The following is a 21994-nucleotide window of genomic DNA, read 5'->3' on the forward strand; positions in this document are numbered from 1 at the left end:
ACAAACGCCAGGAATTAATAGATATAAGCACTAGAAGAATCATACACTTGTTCATTCATTAATGTATTCACTCATTCAATATTTAGCATCCAACAGGGCCTGTGCTTCAGTGGGGAATATGAGATGAACACACCTCTCAGCTCCCAAGAGCACGCACTCTAGAGGGGCAGGCGAAGCATGAACACAGACACTTTGTGCAGAGCGAGCCAAGAGCCCACAGTGGCTGTTGGAACAGGTGGGCTTTTTTTTCTGAGAGTAGAGCAGGACGTTATGTTAGAATTTGGTTTTGGAGAAGGAGGAGGAAGGTACTAAAAGCAGAGAGCAGAGGGACTTCCCTGGTGGCGCAGTGGTTGAGAATCCGCCTGCCAAGGCAGGGGACATGGGTTAGAGCCCTGGTCCGGGAAGATCCCACATGCTGCAGAGCAACTAAGCCCGTGCGCCACAACTACTGAAGTCCGCGCGCCTAGAGCCTGTGCTCCGCAACAAGAGAAGCCACTGCAATGAGAAGCACACGCACCGTAACGAAGAGTGGCCCCTGCTCACCACAACTAGAGAAAGCCCACGCGCAGCAACGAAGACCCAATGCAGCCAAAAAAATAAATACATAAAATAAATAAATTTATTTTAAAAAAAAGAGAGAGCAAGAGTAAGTGCAAAGCCATGTAGCTGTGAAAGAAACTGATGGGTTCAGGGATGGCGACAAGTCACGTGTGGTAGGAAAAGCAGAGCACAGGCACAGGAGCCGAGGCTGCAGAGGAGAGCAGGGACAGATCATGAGGGCTCTTACACTGAGGAGCTCAGAATGTGATGGGTAGACAAAGAGGCACAAACTGTAAGAAACGTTTAAGCCCAGGAGTGCCACAGTCATATTTGCATTTTAATAGATCACTGAAGAAGCAATGAGAACGATTACAAAGGGCGAGAACAAAGGTAGGGGACCACTTAGAAGGCTACAGCAGTGACTTGACACAAGTAATATGAAAGCATTTTCATTCTCAGAAATTTAAATGATACAGAAGCTCTTCCAGGAACAACACATTATCCTACTAATGGATACTTAGGCTGTTTCTAATTTTCTTATTATAAACTATGAACATGCTTGTACAGACAGTTGTTCAATAAATTGCTTATGAAAAACACTGTGTCTTTAAAAAGCTAGATAACCATCATCTTGTCATGGCTAAATTGATTCTTCCAGGAGTTAAGGGATGTATAAAATGGTAAGGTAACTCTTTAAGATTACTTCAGGACTGAGACCAGGATTATGGAGAACAATACTCAGTCCATCAGAATCCAGTTTGATGTAGGGAAGAACTCTCACAGCTCTGGTTCTGGTCTGAATGTTTGTGTCTTCCTCAAATTCATATGTTTAAATCCTGACCCCCAGTGTGATGATATTAGGAGGCTGGGCCTTTGGGAGGTGATTAGGTCTTGAGGATGGAGCCCTCATGAATGGGATTAGTGTCCTTATAAAAGGGACTGCAGGGCTCTCTTGCCCTTTCCACCATGTGAGGGCACAGCAAGAAAGAAGCTGGCGTCTATGAACCAGGAAGAGAGCTCTCACCAGACACTGAATCTTGGACTTCCAGCCTCTAGAACTGTGAGAAATAAATGTTTGTTGTTTAAGCCACCCAGTCTATGGTATTTTTGTTATAGCAGTCCAGACAGACTAAGACAGCTCTCATGGACGTGCTTGGGAAGCAAAGGTGAACAGGATGAAAATGTGATTTATTTTTCCTCTGAGGCCTGGACCTAAAGAAGAAGCTGGTGACAAAGGGGAGAAATTGGGCTGAATGGAAGAGCCTTTTCAGAGCTCACACATGAAGCTGATGGACCAGGCAGCACCCAGGAGGTAGTGTCCCACTGGGTCCTGGAAGGTCATTTGGACATTTGAGGCTTAAAACAAGTACTCTCCACTTTTCCCTCTCTGTGGCAACTCTCTTCCTAGTGGCTTCTTGTTAACACTCGAAACAACTGAAACCCTTCCAAGGTCTGGGTCAGGTTTGTTTGAGGTCACATCTTCCTCAGTTTCTGTACCTGACAGATTGGTGTTAATTCTTTGCTGAAAGCCCTGCAGGGATCAAGATTTCCCAGTATCTTCCCTGTAGACTCATCTCAGGGTCTCCCATACTTTCATAGTCAGGGAGACACCCTATGTCTCCCACCTAAAGCCGAGCTCAGGGTTCTTTGTTCAGATTTTAGAAACAAGGATGAGGACAGGAGGTCAGTTGTGATATTAGAGTTACGGCATCACAGGAGGCTGGAACTCAAGGTGGGCAGAGAAGCTTTTGAGCACTGCTCTAGGCTAAACTGTCTGAAGCTCTGAGTATGTGCAGATTTAATAATAGTTAGTTCTTTAAATAGTCATATAGTAAAATATTCTTTCACTCGAGAGAACAAAGGATTCCTAAGAAGTGTCTTAAAACTGTAGTGGTGGATCCATTTTTTTTTTTTTTTTTTTTTTGCCGAATGGATTCTATTTGGTTAATAAATAATGCTTTTCCCATCGGTCTATCGAAGTCCAGACCAGCTGTGCAGATAGGACGCCCGGCCGGAGGAACGGGAAGCATTTTCCCCCTCACCTTGGGCGGCGACGGCCAGCCTGGCCTTCTCCTCGGGGCTGAGCTGCAGCATCGTGTCCAGACGGGCAGCAGCCGCTCCCGCTCGCTTCCCGGCTTCAGGAGGATGAACCGCAGCAGCACGTTCTTCAGGTATTCCAGGTTGGCGGCCGACTGCTCTCGCGCCTGGTTCCTCTCCAGCCGCCTTATTTCACTCTTCAGAAGCTTAATCTGCTCCATGAGGATGGCGTTGGTGGCTTCTGTTTCCCGAAGCAGCCCGTTTAAGTGGTCGGCACTTTTTGTGGTGGAACTGAGCTTTTGAACCAATTCTTCTTTGGTGAATTCAGCGTGCGAGGAAGGAGGCTCGAGTCTGGCTTCGGGAGAACGGAGCAGCTGCTCTAAGGACTGCGCCTGGATGCCGGCGGAAGATATGGACTCCGTGTCCGTGGTCTCCATCCCCTCCCCCTCCTCCCGGGTCGTGGCTGGCACATCCAGAAGCGGGAGGTCTGTGCTTCTCCTTTCTCGAAGGCTCCTCAAAGGTTGCTGGGAAGAAGCTGGGCTTCTTGTGGACGGCTCGCTCCGGAGCTGGAAGAGCTGGGCCTCCAGCCTGGTCAGCTGCTGCTGCAGCGTCTCCACCGTCCGCCGGTGCTCCTCCTGCAGCTGCAGCACCTGGTCTCGGAAGCTGCCACGCAGGGCCTCGTGCTGGGCCGAGAGCTGACTCACGGTCTGCGCGTGCTCAGACTTCATCGCGGAGTTCTCCGACTGCACGGCGCACAGCTTCTCTCGGAGCCCGGTCTCCTTGGACACGGTCTCCTGCAGCATCCTGCTGAATTTGAATTCTCTTTTCTGCCCTTTTTTTTTTTTTTTAAAGATTTTTTTTGTTGTGGACCATCTTCAAAGTCTTTATTGAATTTGTCACAATATTGCTCCTGTTCTATGCCTTGGTTCCTTGGCCCTGAGGCTCCCAGCTCCCCAACCAGGGATCCAACCCTCACCCCCCCACACTGGGAGGTGAAGTCCCAACCACTGGACTGCCAGGGAAGTCCCTTTCCTCCCTTCTTAAGCTACACACAAGTGATGTGAAAGCACGACACAGGCATAGATTGGGGAGATGTGGCTGGAACCTCTTTGACCTGGGACCAAGCAACACTTAAGTATGAAATCTTCCTCGTCATGGATACTTGAAACAAATGCCTTCCTTCTTGGCCCTCATTGCTAAAGAATTATGGCTATAAGGACTATAATTACCATCTGGCCCAGATCTCCTGCCAGATCTTCCTTACAGCCAGTCTGTGCCAACTATAACAACCTTTCTAGGAAGGAGATTCCACAAACGCTGAGGAAAACTGTTTCAAATGACTAACAGCCCATACTTAAAGAAAATTTCATTTCCTCCAATTTGCAGAAGGGAAAAATCACAGGAAAGGACATGGCATGGTCAAAGTAGATTCAGCCAAAGAGGTTTTTACCTACCTGCAGCTCTGTTATTAAGTTTGGATCATGGACGGGTCCCTCTAAGGCCCTCCCTTGTCGTATCCCATTTTCTCTCTACTGATGGAGAAGAGCAGAGCCCAGTCCTCTTGACTGTGTTTCAGGTGTGTGTTCTCATGTCTCCAAATAGATTGGGAGATTTGGGATAGCAGAGACCACACTGTTTCAGCTCAGCCACTAACTTGTTGGGTAATTCTTTTTTTTTTCTTTTTTAATTTGGGTAATTCTTTAAGATTAAGGCTGCTAGAACATAGGATAGAGAAATGCCGTAGCCACAGGATTTCGGCCAAATCTCTTATAACAGCCTTTCAAATTAGGTAGAGAAGTATAAGCTGGGTGAGAATGGAGGCACTCCACCACACCAGACGGTTCTGATTGATTGGATACATGTGAATCCAGAGGGAAGACTCTACCAGGCTCTGTCCTGGTCAAAATTTTGCCCATGACTTGAATGAGTACAGGTGACAACCTGATGAATCTGCAAAGGACATGAAGCCAAACTGGTGGCCTATGGGTCGAACCTGGTCACAAACACTTTTTGTTTTGATTCCTACATATTAAACAATTTTTTGAAATAGTGGTGAACATGTAAAACTTGAGGGACTTTCACATGAAAGCTCATATTTCTGGCTTCTCTTAGAAAATCGGAAGATTTTGCTTCACGGGGCCTTTCTGGCAATAGTCTGTTGGAATGAACTAGTGCTCCTCTCCTTAGATGGGGCAAACACTCTCCACTTACTACAGTCTCCACCTGGCCTACTGCATTCATTTATCTGACCCTGTTCAGCATGTGTCTGTGACTCTTGTTAACTAAAAAGGCCAAAAAAAAAAAACCAAACTGTTACTCTCTACCCTGCAGAGAGTCATCACAGAATTTGCCCTCAATAGCAAGATACATACAATTCCAAGTGTGATATTTTCTTTGCCTTTTGTTCAACTAGCAAAGCCTATATCATGTTTGGCTCTTCGGATCTTGATTAAAAGCTGAGCATGAAATAACACGGTGCAGTGAGAAAGGATCATAGAAGCCTGAAGAGCTCAGGCTTAGGGAGGGCTGGAGACAGATTAGAGAACTAGCTGATCTTGGCCTCTGGAAGCCTGACCAGGCACTCCAAATAATTAGCAGCGTGGCCTGCCAACACTACTGATTTCACAAAGGGTAACTTAAATTGCCAAGAACGACAAGGAAATTGTTGCCACAAGCTCCCCAGGATTGAAAGCACATTGAATCAGACATCTTGCATGGCTGAGGACACTCTCTCTGCTATGCTTCTTTGAGATGAATTGATACTATTGGGCTGTGGTCTGTGTGAAATGCCTTCAACCTGTTCTGTTCTGAGAACAGATGAGAACTTGGTTTAAGATCTGATCAGTTAAATTCTAAAACATTTGGAATGGTTCAGAAGAGCTAAAATAGGTTTTGTTGCAGGTGAAAGTGTCATGAACAACTATAATTGCCATAAAAAGTACAGCTTATGACAAAGCCAGAGTTGTTTTGAAAGATGGAAAGAAGGAGCAGAATGTCCCTTGATGCTGTTGAGCAACTTTTTTTTTTTTTTTTTTTTTAAGGGGGTGGAGGGCTACTTTTATTAATTTATTTATTTTGGCTGTGTTGGGTCTTCGTTTCCGTGCGAGGGCTTCCTCCAGTCGCGGCGAGCGGGGGCCACTCCTCATCGCGGTGCGCGGGCCTCTCACTGTCGCGGCCTCTCTTGTTGCGGAGCACAGGCTCCAGACGCGCAGGCTCAGTAATTGTGGCTCACGGGCCTAGTTGCTCCGCGGCATGTGGGATCTTCCCAGACCAGGGCTCGAACCCGTGTCCCCTGCATTGGCAGGCAGATCCTCAACCACTGCGCCACCAGGGAAGCCCTGTTGAGCAACTTTTCACAAGGTTGTATGGTTGCCCAATACCACTTGAAAATCTATGGCGATGGTAGGAGGAAAAGAAAGGAACAATTAGGAGAGAATTCTCATGCATTTTTTCTGGCCAAATAAGAGTCAGAAAATAGAGAAATGCAAACAGGTGGTAAAGATCCATCACTTACCTGTCTCACAGTCATCTGGGGAAGAAGACTTCCTTGCTGGAAGTTTCTTTTTGTATCTTATGGCTTGCAAGACCTGGCAGTGGAGCCAGGTGTCATTTTTCTACTTAAAATCCAGCAATGAATGGGAACAGAAGCCTTCCTAAGAACCTAATTCAGGGCAAGGGTGTACTTACGTCCAAGTAGAAGCTAGGTCTAGAAAGAATGTTATTATATATTAAACAATCTAAATCTCATCATGTAATTAATTCTTTTGCTTGGAATCGTTCAATGGCTCCCCTTGTGTTTTAGAAAAAGTCCAAATTTCTCCTTGGCCTGGCATCTGATCCTTCACTACCTTCCTAGACTCATCTTCTGATATATTCCTTTTGATACCTGGCCATCCTGGCCTTTAAGTTCCTCTTATGTCTCTTCCCTCTCATCTTTGAACATGTTCTTCCCTCTACCTGGAATATTGCTTCACTCTGTCTTCAATTCATCCTTCCAGTTATAAGCTTACATATCACTTTTCTCAAGAAGGCCTTCTCTGGGACTTCCCTGGTGGCACAGTGGTTAAGAATCCAACTGCCAATGCAGGGGACACGGGTTCGAGCCCTGGTCTGGGAAGATCCCACAGGCCGCGGAGCAACTAATCCCATGTGCCACAACTACTGAAGCCCGCGCACCATGCTCTGCAACAAGAGAAGCCACCGCAATGAGAAGCCCGCGCACTGCAACAAAGAGTAGCCCCCGATCACCGCAGCTAGAGAAAGCCTGCGCGCAGCAACGAAGACCCAACACAGCCAAACATAAATAAATAAATATATATATTAAAAAAAAAAAAAAAAAAAGAAGCCCTTGTCTGATTGCTACATTAGGTTAAAAACAAAAAAACAAAACAACCACCCACCCACCAATCTATTTCTACTCAGGCTCCATACTATTGATAAATCTATCTTTTTTTGTTGTTGTTGTTAAGTAAGTGAGTTTTTTTTTTTTTATTTATTTTTTGGCTGCTTTGGGTCTTCATTGCTGCACACGGGCTTTCTCTAGTTGCGGTGAGCGGGGGCTACTCTTCGTTGTGGTGCGCGGGCTTCTCACTGCAGTGGCTTCTTTTGTTGCGGAGCACGGGCTCTAGGCGTGCGGACTTCAGTAGTTGTGGCATGCTAGCTAAGTAGTTGTGGCTCGCAGGCTCTAGAGCGCAGGCTCCGTAGTTGTGGCGCACGGGCTTAGTTGCTCCGCGGCATGTGGGATCTTCCCGGACCAGGGCTTGAACCCGTGTCCCCTGCATTGGCAGGTGGATTCTTAACCACTGTGCCACCAGGGAAGTCCCGATACATCTATCTTGACACTTCTCACTTATTTTAAATTTCTTGTTTAAGATCTGCCTTCCCAGCTCTATACATAGACTTTGGGGGCAGAAACTATGTCTTATTTATGGTTGTTACCTTTGCAGTTAGCAGAGTACCTGGCATATAATTCATGTGCAACGAATATTTGTTCAATTAATGACTATAATGAAGGCTTTCAGAGAAGAAATAAGAAACAATATTCATTGGCTTTGAAAATCTGAGACCATTTAATCTCCTTTTCTCTAGGCAGACCTCATTTCAGGTCAAGAAGATGAGGAAAAGGAGAAACCATCACTATTTTTTTTTTTTTGAATTTTATTTTTTTATACAGCACGTTCTTATTAGTTATCTATTTTATATATATTAGTGTATATAAGTCAATCCCAATCTCCCATTTCATCCCACCACCACCCCACACCCCCGCTTTCCCCCCTTGGCATCCATACGTTTGTTCTCTACATCTGTGTCTCTATTTCTGTCTTGCAAACCAGTTCATCTGTACCATTTTTCTAGATTCCACATATATTCGTTAATATACGATAAGTGCTCAGGATCTAGCAATTTTCCCTCGAGGTGCTCACAGTCTGGGAGGGGGGTGGGAATGGAGGAGTTCTTATATGAAACAGATTATGTCTGTTCTTGCTTATCAAATATTTACATTAAAGACTTCATGTAAATGCAAACATAGCCCCACAGAGACCTTAAGTGTAGAATCCATGATAGTTATTCAGACCAAAAGACTAAAAAAAAGACTGGGGAAAAAAAAAAAAAGACAAAAAAAGAGGGCCCAAGGCAAAACCATCAAATACACAATCCACTATCCACTTAGCTAAACTAGGCCCAATTCCCTGTTGCCCCAGGCCTGTCATCAGTGGGCTGATATCTCTAGCTCCCTTCCTGTTGCAAGCTTTCTACCATTTCACCTTCCTGAGTCTCCTTTCGCAGATGGGAAAGAGATTGAATTAAGTCCATTAGTACAAGGGTAGACCAGTAAGAGCGTCCTTAGGATCTCCCTTCTCCCAGGCGGGAGCACGTCTCCCCAGGGCAGTGCTGGGCCACCCAATGAGCAGACTAGGTAGCTGCTTGGCACACCGTAAAGCCCCACCCTTCCAAGTATTTCCAGAGTTTGATGGGGGAAATCCAAACTTTGTTGGGCTCTTTTTCATTTGTTTCACAGGTTGGTATTATTTTTATTTGGAATTATATATGAGAAACACCATCTTTTCAATGCTTAGGGCCTTGAAGTTGCAACTCCTTCCCTGCCAGGGGCTTTATGGCCACATCTGAGACCTTGATCCTAAAATCACCACCCAGGGGAACTATTCTCATGCTAAGAATTCTAAGCCATGCAGAATCAGAGGAGGTTGTGGAGAGAAATGATGCTAAAACTTGCAAAGTAAGGTAAATTTAATCTGGATGGCTTTCCTCATAAGATTCTACTTGCTTTCTAAGGGTATCCCAACCTATAAACTTTGTGGATACTCTTCCTGGGAGATGTTCTATGTAAAAGGAGTTCTGTGGTCAAATAATTTTGGGAAATATTGCACCTTCTATCTCTCTTAGAAAGATATATGATGTACATTAGCATATTAAATCCTCCAAGAAGCCCTGCAATAAAGGAACCGGTGTAAAAAAAAAAAAAAAAAAAATCAGTGTTTTTCAAATGTATCTAATCACAGCAAGAAAAAATTTAAATCAAGTAACACCTATTAATATCCTGCAATATTGTGTGGAGCACATATTGAAAAATGCTACCCTAGTATTTACTTTTTGGTTGTTGTTGTTTTGGTGATGGGATGCGGTGTTTTCAAAAGGGACGTTGGCACATATCCTGTCAAGTAAATCAATGTTCTCTTGTCAACTGACTTACTTGATGGGAACAGTAAATTCGCATGCTGACCCCCAGAATTCACACCCATGTGGGTTCATGATAAAGCATTAGCTGGCTTTTCTTTCTCTCCTTTCCCAGGGTATTCACCAGTTGATGATGGAAAGGTCATGTGGCGCCCATTGACTTTGCATTTTTATGGGCTTCTGTCAGCAAAACACTACCTGCACTAGCCAAATGAGTCTAAAAACAGACAGGCTGAGCACATCACATTGAAGGAACCCGTGTTCTCATTTTATAACAGTTTGAAGAGCTAATGTCACTGTCTACTGTTTATTTAAGCAAAATACTTTCAGGTTCAATAGGGATTCAGGGGAGAGGTGCTGGGGGAGGCAAAGAAAGGGAGGAAAAAAATCATTTTATCAGACTCTGAGCACAGCTCCAGTCTCTCTTCGTCAAGGTTCCTTCCTCCTCTCAAACAAAACCCCTGAGAGTGTCTGCTTCTTTAACTCCCACAAGGAGCCTTGAGCTTGGCAGGGGAGTGTTTTCAGTGAAACACTCGCTAGCTTACAGCCCTTCAGCTGAATCACCCCACTGGATGGGGAAATGGCTAAGGATTTCAGTCTAAGCTGGAGGCGGGGAGGTTGGGGCTCCTGGTTCATTGAAATTCTGTTTCACCACAGTAGTAGTAACATCTGCTGTGAATGTGAACATTCTGTCTTCTCAGAATTTCTGTTTTTCTCTTTTCCTTCCTTCATTTTTTTTCTTTTTTAAATTTTATTTATTTATTTTTGGCTGTGTTGGCTCTTCGTTTCTGTGCGAGGGCTTTCTCTAGTTGTGGCAAGTGGGGGCCACTCTTCATTGCGGTGCGCGGGCCTCTCACTATCGCGGCCTCTCTTGTTGCGGAGCACAGGCTCCAGACGCGCAGGCTCAGCAATTGTGGCTCACGGGCCTAGTCGCTCCGCGGCATGTGGGATCTTCCCAGACCAGGGCTCAAACCCGTGTCCCCTGCATTGGCAGGCAGATTCTCAACCACTGCACCACCAGGGAAGCCCACCTTCCTTCATTTTTTAAAAAATAGAAATTGCAGGTGAACAGCCTTATTCTCACAGCAGCTCTCGTGGGATTAAGTACTGCTCCCCACTCCCCTCCTGTCTCCAGTTTCTCTGCGGCCTGTCCACCTCTTCATTCCAGCTGCCACAGCTGCAGGCTCATAGAGAAAGCAGGTCTCCTGTGCTTCAGGGAAATAAATTACTCTTCCCTCCTCTGCCCATCAGGGTGAGAAAGAGAAAATGTGGCCAGCATTGGTTCAGTGCTAACTAGATGCCAGGCACTGTGCTAAGCACTTCCTATATATTTTCTTATTTCATCCTATTTCCATTTTACAGATGAGAAAACTCAGGTTCACCAGGGTAAGTAACTTGCCCAAGATCACATGTCCTAAGTGACAGAGCCAAGATTTGAAGACTGATGCCAAATTTTGTGTCCTTAACCACTATCATAAATTCATTCATTCATTCAACACGTGTACCAGGCGATGTTTGAGTACTGGGGAGACAGAGGTGGGGGAAAAAAGAATCGACTCTTTCAAAAAAAAAAAAAAAAAGAATTGACTCTTTCCTTGTGCAGCTTACATTCTAGTTAGTGAGCAGACAAAAAATGCACAACAAAGCATATAATGTCAGGTGCTTTTAAGAAAACTAAAGCAGGGCAAAAGGGTGGAGAAATGGGGAGGGCTGCTACTCTGTACAGAGTGAGTGGTCAGGGAAGGCCTCTGTGAGGGGGTGACACTGAAGCAGGGATCACCCCGTGCACCTGCGTTTTCACCCAGACACCCACAAGCTGGTGATTCCAGGCAATGTTCTTAGGACTCTTCATTTATGTACCCTGACAGGTCTCTTTTGTTACCTCTGGAAAACTCCATTTCATCTGGGAGGCAAAGCTGGTATTCTCCCATAGAAATATGTCAGATGTCTTCAGAGCTGTCCAGGGGAAAGGTGCCCTCACCAAACAAAACCATTCATTTTACTTGGTAAACCCTATTCTTCTAGTAACCATGGCTAACAGTTGCTAAGCACGTAGCATGTCATGTGTCAGACTTTACATGTGTCATTTCATTTAATGCTGATAACCACTCAAAAGGGAGATTGTCTTACCTTCAGCTGTCATAACAAAATACCATAGACTGGATGGCTTAAACAACAGACATTGATTTTCTCAGTTCTGAAAGCTAGAAGTCCAAGATCAAACTCACCAGTTTCTGGTGAGAACTGTCTTCTAGGCTTGCAGACGGCCTCTTTCTCCCTGTGTCCTCACATGGCAGGGGGCCAGGTGAGAGAGAGAGGGAGAGCACTCTGGTGTCTCTTCTTACAAGGGTACTAATCTCATCATGGGGGCCCCAAGCTCATGACCTCATCAAAACCTAATTATCTCCTAAGGTCCCATCTCTGAATATCATCACGTTGATTGGAGATTAGATGAATTTTCGGGAGACACAATTCAATCCATAGCAGAAATATTATTAGTCCCATTTTCAGGCAAGGAAACAAGCACAAAGAGTTTAGGTAACTTGCCTAAGGTCACATGCATGCAATCAGTATCCATGTGCACGGACACATAAGCCCATGTTCTTTTTTTTTTTTTTTTTTTTTTTTTTTTTTTTTAAGATTTTATTTATTTATTTATTTATTTTTGACTGTGTTGGGTCTTCGGTTCGTGCGAGGGCTTTCTCTAGTTGCGGCAAGCGGGGGCCACTCCTCATCGCGGTGCGGGGACCGCTCTTCATCGCGGTGCGCGGGCCTTTCACTATTGCGGCCCCTCCCGTTGCGGGGCACAGGCTCCAGACGCGCAGGCTCAGTAGTTGTGGCTTACGGGCCCAGCTGCTCCGTGGCATGTGGGATCTTCCCAGACCAGGGCTCGAACCCGTGTCCCCTGCATTAGCAGGCAGATTCTCAACCACTGCGCCACCAGGGAAGCCCAAGCCCATGTTCTTGACCACTATGCTATGCAGCTTCTTTCCATGTGGAAGGATGCATTGATCCATCATCCAGCTGGAATACTGGGGAATGCACCTTAAATTCTTCAAAAAGATGAACATATCCTTCTTTGAAGGCATTTAAAAAAAGTGCCTTTCTTTATTTCCCTTGTTCAAATTGTATGCCCTCTTTTCTCCTTAGACAATGAATGAAAGTCAGACTCAGACCCTACTGTACAACAACAAAAAGTTTTTACTTAAAAAAAAATAATAAAACATCTATCAATCAACTCTCCTGGCTCTGATTCCATGACAGTCATGTAAACTTCTGGTAATAATTTAGCTTATCCTGTTGAGTTTCTTTCATGGAAAGTGCTGACACCAAACTTGAGTACTCTGTACTGTGTTTTTCATTATTAAGTAACACTTATCTTTGCAGTTACTACACATCAGTCTGTTGTGCATTTGGTTAGCGTGGGCTAGTCCCCAAGTCTCATCACCACTGGGAGCAATGACAAAATAGTTTCTGGGTCTCTAAAGCTGAGGCCTTTTCCAGACTCTGTGTTGTCCCTTATCCTTGGGTTGGCATGTTCATCCTTCATACCTGCCATTTCTCCAGTGAAGGTGTACACTCACAAGGCTTCTTTTCTTTGATTGGAGCCTGGATGATCTTGGTCGAGGGTGCCTTACTTTTTTTTTTTTTTTATAAGTTCTTTCAGGATTTGTTTATTTCATCAGTAGTGGAATTAGTTCTTTCTTTTTTTTTTTTTTTAATTTTGGCTGCATTGGGTCTTCGTTGCTGCACGTGGGCTTTCTCTAGTTGCGGCGAGCGGGGGCTACTCTTCGTTGCGGTGCACAGGCTTCTCTTGTTGCAGAGCACTGGCTCTAGGCACACGGGCTTCAGTAGTTGTGGTACACAGGCCTCAGTAGTTGCAGCACACAGGCTCAGTAGTTGCGGCACGTGGGCTCTAGGGCACAGGCTAAGTAGCTGTGGTGCACGGGCTTAGTTGCTCCGCGGCATGTGGGTTCTTCCCGGACCAGGGATTGAACCCGTGTCCCCTTTGTTGGCAGGTGGATTCCTAACCACTGTGCCACCAGGGAAGTCCAAGTGTGGCTTACTTCTATAGCTGGCTGAACTCATTGGTTATTTAGAGCTCTTTATCTCAGTCAGTATTGGACTATAAAAGGATAACTTTAAATCCTATAGCTATTACAACAAACTTCATGCTATTTTTTTCTTGGATAGAGGAGTTTGGAATTTATTCCATAAATAATGAAAAGTCTTTGGAAGGTTCTGAGTTTCAAAGGGGCATGATCAGAGTTGTGATCTGTGAAAAGTGTAGAAAAGACCAGAATTGGAAAGGCCTGTAAGAATATTACTGCACTGTTGCAAATCCAATCTATTTACAGCACTGTAGCCACTCCTACCTCCATACAGTTTAGATGGGCTTACTTTTTTCTATCCTGACTGCCATCACCCTAGTCTTATCACTAGCATCACTTCTCACTTCATTTCCTGTAATAGCCTCCTGACTAGTCTCCCTACTTCCTCTTTTTCTCCCACTAAAATTAATTCTTTATGTGGCAGCTAGAGAGTTTGTTTTTTAAAACATACCTTTATTTTGATTTAATTCACCTACCATGAATTCACCCGTTTAAAGCGTACAGCTAGGGACTTCCCTGGCCGTCCAGTGGCTAAGACTCCCAATGCAGGGGGCCCGGGTTCAATTCCTGGTCAGGGAACTAGATCCCACATGCTGCAACTAAGAGTCCGCATGCTGCAACTAAAGATTCCGCATGCCACAACTAAGACCCAGTGCAGCCAAATAAATAAATAAATATTAAAAAAAAATAAAGTGTACAGTTAAATGGGTATTAGTATATTCACAAGATTGTGCAACCATCACCACTAATCTAATTTTAAAACATTTTTATTACCCCTCAAAAACCTCATACCCATTAGCAGTCACTCCCCATTCCTCCTTCCTCCCAGGCCTGGCAACCACTAATCTACCTTCTGCCTCTATAGATTTGCCTATTCTGGACATTTCATATAAATGGAAGCACACACTATGTGGCTTTTGCTTTCTTGCTTCCCTCACTTAACATAATGCTTTTGAAGTCAGTCTTTGTTGTAGCATATATTAGCACTCCATTCCTTTTATGGCCAACTAATATTCCATTGTGTGGATATAACCACATTTTACATTTCCACTAGCAGTGTATGAGGGTTCCAATTTCTCCACATCCCTCACCAACATTGGTTTGGTTGTTCTCTACTTTTATATATATATATATATATATATATATATATATATATATATATATATATATATATATATAATGTATATATGTATATATTTATATATATATAATGTATATATGTATATATTTATATATATATAATGTATATATGTATATATTTATATATATAAAAGGTATATATTTATGTATGTAAAAGGTATATATATATATATATATATATATATGTATACACACACACACACACATATAAAATATATATATATATATATTTTTTGCCACACCACATGGCTTACAGGATCTTAATTCCCTGACCAGGGATTGAACCCACACCCGCGGCAGCGAAAGCTCGGAGTCCTAACCATGAGACTGCCAGGGAATTCCCTTCTCTACCTTTGTGATTGTAGCCATCCTAGTGGGTGTGAAGCGCTATCTCATTGAGGTTTTGATCTCTGTTTCTTTGGTTAGTAACGATGTTGAGAACTTCTTAATGTAGTTATTGACCTTTGCTATATCTTCTTTGGAGAAATATTTATTCAGTTCCGTTGTCCATTTTAAAATTTGGTTATTTATCTTTTTATTAATGAGTTGTAAGAGCTCTTTACATATTCTGGATACAAGTCCCTTATCAGATATATGGTTTGCAAATATTTTTCTCCCATTTTATGGATTGCCTTTTTACTTCTTGATGGTATGGTTTACAGAACAAATGTTTTTAATTTTCATGAAACCCAATCTACTTTTTCTTCTGTCACTTATGCTTTGATGTTGTATCCAAAAGGCTTTGCCTGACCCCAGGTTGTGGACATTTACACCTATGTTTTTCTTTTAAGGGTTTTATTGTTTTAGCTCTTACATTTATGTCTTTCATATATTTGGAGTTAACTTTTGCACATGGTGTGAGGTAGGGGTCCAATTTCATTCTTCTGTATGTGAATAGCCAGTGTCCCAGCACCATCTGCTGAAAAGAATAGAGAGATCTTTTAAAAACATAGGTCAGATCACAGTCCTCCTTTATTAAAATTTTCAATGACTTTCCATTGCACTTACAATAAAATCCAAATTTCTCTGCCTATCTCTTCACTTTCATTTCACACCACTCTCTTATTCACCATGCTCCAGGTCCCAGGTCTCTCATCTCCCAAAATAAGTAAAGCTTGCTAGTCCCTTAGCTTCCTCACGTTTCTTTATTCTCTCACTTTAAATGCCATCTCCTGATAGATGACTTTCCTCAACTGTTCTTTCTAAAGTAAGTTCTCTATTCCATCTCTCTTATTTTCTATATCATCTCCTTTTATTTTCCTCATGGCCTTAATTACCTGTATATCTGTATCTACTTTACTACTTTATTTACTTTCTTTGAGTAATACTTCTTTGCCTCTGCCATAGTGTTTCGCATATGGTGTACATTCAATTCATAAGTCATGTTGTTAGAAACTATTATTTACAATTAGAAGGGACTTTAGAAATCACCTAAACACTCATTTTACAAATGCAAAAATCTAGGTCTAAGGAGGGTGAACGAGTTGTCTGAGGTCAGAAGGAATACTTTGATACTTTGATACCGAGAGCTCTAATTTCCAGGACAGTTTCTTTTTCATTTATAACACTGATTTGCCTTATGCCAATATCATGCTTTTTTTTTTTTTTTTCAAAATAACCAGAATGAAGAAATGGTTTTGTAATTCCTTATAGAAATGATATTATTTTTCTAAGCTTTCTTCCTAAAATGACTGAAATGGGCCCTCAAATGGAAGGCCTGGCCCGGGTTAGGAAGGCCGGAAGTCACCCTCCAGTAGGGCACTAACTCCTTTGTTTCTCCCTCCTTGGTTGTCCCACCGCCTCCTCCCTCTGCTGCCCACCGCCTCCCTTTTTTCGGAGTCCGCCGCCGCCCCAGCACAGCCATCGCCGAGGCTCCGCCCCCTTCAGGGCTCCGTGCCCTGCTCCAAGATGGCGCCAGGGGCTTCTGCTCTGGGGGAAGTGAGCTCACGCTACTCCGGAAGGGAAGTGGGGGGAGAGAGCAGGCGGGCGGGTGAGCAGCCGGGGGGGCTGTGGGTGGGGTGGCGGCCGCAGCTGTGGCTTTCACATTTGGGCTGGAGAGAGTGCAAGGGACTCGTCCTGCCCCTGGGAACCCAGTCGAGGGCCCAGGGCCGGGGGCGTTGGAGGAAGTCGCCCCGAGCGTCTCGCCTGTACCTGGAGGCGAGGCGACCCTGGGAGCCGGCGTCCCGCCTTCGGCGGCCTCCTTCTCCGACCCTCCTCCCGGGCTGGCCGCGGGCGGCTCCAGCTCTTTCTCGAGGGCTGCGGCGGGAACCGGCGAGCGGGCTGGACCGGACCCTCCCGCTGAGGACCGGCCGGAGGAGCAGAGGGAGCGCGGCGGGTCAGTCCGTCAGCCCAGAGGTCAGGCCGCGGGTTCCCGTCCGTGGTCCGTCCTTCGCCCAGCACTCCTGGCTAGAGTCCGCGACCTCCCCACGCTGCTCCTGCTTCTCCTTTGAGCATGCCACCAAATCCTCTGGCAGGGTGATTTTTTTTCTCCTTGCTTTTGCCCAGAAGGAGATATATATTGAAAGGACATCTGTCCTCATCGCTACCCCTCTCCTCTTAAAAGTTTTCCTTCAGGGGGAATGCTTGTATTCCTCCCCTGGACCATTTGATGATTACTACTCCAGCCCCCGTCTGGTTTAGCAACTGGGATCACCTTCAGATCAGATCTTAAATCTTATCACTTACAAAATTACAGAGTTGTCCTCTCCCGCCCAAGAAGGGCAAATGGACTTTGGAGTTAAGATGCAGGGGGGTGAACCAGTGTCAACAATGAAAGTCTCCGAGAGCGAAGGAAGGCTGGAGGGCCTGGCCACCGCGGTGACCCCGAACAAGAACAGCAGCAACAGCAGCTGTGGGGGTGGAAGCAGCAGCAGCGGCAGCAGCCGAGGCGGCAGTGCCAAAGGCTGGCAGTACAGGTACGGCCCTTTCTCCACGGTGATAGCCTGAGGTCGGGGTGTGCTGGAGTCTGCATTCCTGCAGTTGCTGAAGGATGACGTTTATTCACTAACTTCAGAAGTAACTAATACATTTCATTTGGACCTGGGGTCTCATCTTTTTTTTTTTTTTAATTTTATTTATTTATTTATTTATGTCTGCGTCGGGTCTTTGTTGCTGCGTGCGGGCTTTCTCTAGTTGCGGCGAGCAGGGGCTACCCTTTGTGGTGCGTGGGCTTCTCATTGCGGTGGCTTCTCTTGTTGCGGAGCACGGGCTCCAACACACGGGCTTAGTAGCTGAGGCACGCGGGCTCAGTAGTTGTGGCTCCTGGGCTCTAGAGCGCAGGCCCAGTAGTTGGGGCACACGGGCTTAGTTGCTCCGCGGCATGTGGGATTTTCCCGGACCAGGGCTCGAACCCGTGTCCCCTGCACTGGCAGGTGGATTCTTAACCACTGCGCCACCAGGGAAGTCCCTCATCTTTCATTAGCAAGATTTAATTCATTCATTTGTCCATTCATTCAACAGGTACTTATTGAAGGCCTTTTGGGGAACACATAAATGTATCCCTGAACTTCCTCTACGACTCTAGAGCTAATTTTTTCTCTGATTTGATTCTATACTCACTTTTGTTTTTCCTATATTGTAATTTGTTTACAATAAGTCTGCCTCCCTTGCTTGCTTGTTGAGGGTGGGGACTGTTGAACTCAGCTCTCTCCGGAGGCTAGCAAATGCTAGGTGCTCAAAACATGTTTATCCAGTGATGGATGGAATCATTCAATCAGAAAAGATTCTTGCCCTCGTGGTGTTTGCGATTTAGGAGAGATGTACATAAATAATCTGAATACAGAGGCAAAAGTACAACTGCTAGTGCCTCCGAAACTCTAAACTAGTGAGATGTTTCAGTTTGACTCGATCAGGCCACTCACACCTACCTCTCTGTCTTTGAGAGATTCTACATTTATTAATTTTCATTGATATGAATGAAAAACTGAAGGAACAGGAAGTGAGTACTGGAGAAGCAATGGTAGTTTTATTTTTTGTTTTTGATATGTAAAGGATAGGTGGGTATAACCATCCAGAATCTTTTTTTCCAAACTGAGAAATATTTGACATGTAACATTATATTAGGTTCAGGTGTACAACATAAAGATTTGATATTTGTATGTACTGTGGAATGATCACCCCAATAGATCTAGTTAACATCTGTCACCACAGAGTTAGTTTTTTTTTAATGAGAATTCTCTTAGCAACTTTCTTATTTTTTTAAATATTTATTTATTATTTATTTATTATTTTATTTATTTCTGTCTGTGTCGGGTCTTAGTTGCAGCATGCGGGACCTTCGTTGAGGCGTGCGGGCTCTTCGTTGCAGCACGCGGGCTTTCTCTAGTTGTGGTGCGTGGGGCTTCCTCTTCTCTAGTTGTGGCGTGCAGGCTCCAGGGCCCATGGGCTCTGTAGTTGCGGTGCGTGGGTTCCAGAGTGCGTGGGCTCTGTAGTTTGCAGCACGCAGGCTCTCTAGTTGAGGCACACCAGCTCAGTAGTTGTGGCACGTGGGCTTAGTTGCCCCACGGCATGTGGGATCTTAGTTCCCCGACCAGGAATGGAACCCGCGTCCCCTGCATTGTAAGGTGGATTCTTTACCACTGGACCACCAGGAAGTCCCAGCAACTTTCAAATGTTTGATACAGTATATGGTATCTATATGGTATCTATAGTCACCATGCTGTACATTACATTTCCAGGACTTATTTATTTTATAACTGGAAGTTTGTACCTTTTGATCACCTTCACCCATTTCACCCACCCCTCCCTCTGGCTACCCTCAATCTGTTCTCTATATTTATGAGTTTTGTTTTGTTTTTTAGATCCCATATGTAAGAGAGATAACACAGTATTTGTCTTTTCTTTGTGACTTATTTCACTTAGCATAATGCCCTCAAAGTTCATCCATGTTGGTGCACATGGCTAGCTTTCCTTCTTTTTTATGGCTGGATAATATTCCATTGTGTATATATACCACATTTTCTTTGTCCAGTCATCATTGTCCATCTGATGGACACTTAGGTTGCGTCCATGTTTTGGCTATTGTAAATAACACTGCAATGAACATGGGGGTCCAGATATCTTTTTGAGTTAGTGTTTTCCTTTCCTTCAGATAAATACCTGGAAGTGGAACTGCTGGATTATTCAGAATCTTAAGAATGAATGAATTTGGAATATCTCATGGTACTGGAACTATAGGAATGAATTCTTAAATTTTGGTTAACTGACTGCCTGTGTGCTTAGCTCTCGGTTCTTTTTAGCTTTTGTGCTGTTTGTAGTTGTGAAATTTGAAAGCGATTAAAGTCAAGATTTCATGAAGGATATACATTTATCATGAATAATATCCATATATGTGAAATATGCATGACTATATTAACACACAGAAACAAAGTGTAGAAGATTATAACTTTTTATTGTTAAGTGATTATATGACAGGAAAGTATATTTAGTTACTGTGAGATGTCTAGGCTCACTTTTGGAATGCATGATGCTTTTTCTTTTGTGGTTTAAGACTAACAATATAAAATTATCAATAACTTGGCAGGGCTATTTTGATATGACTTAAGGAAGCAAGATAAAATAATATTTCATGTAGCCAGAGGTCAGTCTTCTGACATCCTCAACTCTTTGAAACCCAGTCTTAATTGAATTAAAAAGTGAAACAGGTTTCTTAACACTGTCATAAAGCCATATACTTTACTCCTATACTTTGATTCAGGACCCTATTATCCCTTACTTAGGGTATTAGTTACTGGTTATATAATTTTCAAACTAGAATCTGTTGGAAGCACAAATGAAAAAAGTTATCCGGGGAAGTTTAACAGGAAATGGCAACTGACAGCATAGGACAGTCAAAGATTTGAAAAGTTAACACGCAGACTAAGCTGTATTACTTCCTAGTAATATAATCATGGTTACAGTGACTTTAAGTCATCCAGGAAAGCACAGTCTGTTTAGGCAAAGAACTGTAAGATACAGTGGTGAACAATTTCAAGGAAAATAGCTAAAATTTTTTTTAAAATGCTTAAGTATCTGGAAAATTCAGTTATGTGGAACTCTTCCCCAAGGATGCAGATATATAATGCATTACTGCATTTACATACTGACATATCTCTTTACTTAAATGAGGCTTGTTCGAAGCTAATCCTTCAGCCTACCTCTCAATCGAATTTATCCCCTTGTCCTCTACGACACTGACCAAACAATTTTATCCATTGTCCTGCATTGCTCTTTCTTCCCTGGCTTCTTCCTGTGAGGCCCAAAGCTCTAGACTTTAAAAACAGCAACAGTAATGAAAACTAACCTAAATCCTTTCCCCTTAAAAACAGTTTACACTCAAACTGCCTCCATTTCCTTAACCCTCATTTATTGCTCAACCCATGACAGTTGGCTCTGTCCTTACCAAGGATATGAGTTAAAAATGATGAATGTTTTTAGATTCCTATTCCAGTTGATATCTCTGCAAGTGTATCTGTTATTATTCTTTTCTTGGCTTTTTTGACATTACCTTCTCTCGGTTTCTCCTTTATTGCTCTGTCGTCTAATTGCTCCTTTTTCGTTTCTTTGGTTTCTTTGGCTCTTTTCCTTTAGAAGCTGATGTGATACTTCATCATCTTCTGTTCTTAAGCTCATGTTTTCTGTTTGTTATCTCAGTCTTTTCCATGGCCTCAACAGCTCTCTCTGGAACCTGAGAGCCATAAATTCAACTGCTTACCTGTAATTTGCTACTATCCCGTTTTAAAAAATGGAGTTTTCAGCTTATGTCTTAGGGAGTGGTTGAAATTTAGTAAAGACTGTGCTTCAAACCCTGGGCTTTGGCTTTGCAGACTTAGAAAATTAATTAGCATAATGTTTTCAAGGTTTATAAATGTTGTCGCATATATCGTTACTTTATTCCTTTTTGTGGCTGAATAATACTCCACTTATGTATATACCATGTTTTGCTTATCTCTTCATCAGTTGATGGACATTTGGGTTGTTTCCATTTTGTGGTTATTATGAATAATGCTGCTTTGAACATTTGTGTTCTCCTTTTGTGTGGACATATGTTTTCATTTCTCTTGGATATATACCTGGGAGTGGAATTGCTGGGTCATATGGTAACTGTTTAACTCTTTTTTTAAAATGTATTTTATTTTTGGGTCTTCGTTGCTGCACGCAGGCTTTTCTCTGGTTGCGGCGAGTGAGGGCTACTCTTCGTTGCTGTGCGCAGGCTTCTCATTGCAGTGGCTTCTCTTGTTGCGGAGCATGGGCTCTAGGCGCACGGGCCTCAGTAGTTGTGGCACATGGGCTCAGCAGTTTTGGCTCATGGGCTCTAGAGCGCAGGCTTGGCAGTTGTGGTGCACAGGCTTAGTCACTCCATGACATGTGGGATCTTCCTGGATCAGAGCTCGAACCCGTGTCCCCTGCATTGGCAGGCAGATTCCCAACTACTGCACCACCAGGGAAGCCACTGTTTAACTTTTTGAGGAACTGTCAGACCATCTTCCAAA

At 43.8% G+C, this 21994-nt stretch overlaps 2 protein-coding genes across 3 annotated transcripts in view; one reads left to right on the forward strand and one right to left on the reverse strand.

The window, feature by feature from the left end:
• Positions 1–2495: 2495 nt before the first annotated feature.
• LOC118894006 (GRIP and coiled-coil domain-containing protein 2-like) lies at positions 2496–16389 on the reverse strand. The gene is given in 3 exon segments (XM_036849675.1): positions 2496–2642; positions 2645–3381; positions 16346–16389. Coding segments are annotated over 3 exon segments (912 nt in total). The 3' UTR covers positions 2496–2511.
• A 703-nt stretch (positions 16390–17092) lies between these two features.
• The window catches only part of OSBPL11 (oxysterol binding protein like 11), a 98896-nt gene continuing 93994 nt past the window's right edge, over positions 17093–21994 (forward strand). Inside the window, exon 1 of one of the 2 annotated variants that reach the window (XM_036850928.1) lies at positions 17093–17440. In XM_036850928.1, the coding sequence (XP_036706823.1) occupies positions 17250–17440 (191 nt within the window). In that variant the 5' untranslated portion in view covers positions 17093–17249. The remainder of the gene's footprint in view (positions 17441–21994) is intronic. The other variant, XM_036850929.1, reaches the window with a different exon arrangement.

The sequence above is a fragment of the Balaenoptera musculus genome, chromosome 4 (assembly GCF_009873245.2).
Source record: "Balaenoptera musculus isolate JJ_BM4_2016_0621 chromosome 4, mBalMus1.pri.v3, whole genome shotgun sequence".
In the NCBI taxonomy this organism is placed as follows: domain Eukaryota; kingdom Metazoa; phylum Chordata; class Mammalia; order Artiodactyla; family Balaenopteridae; genus Balaenoptera; species Balaenoptera musculus.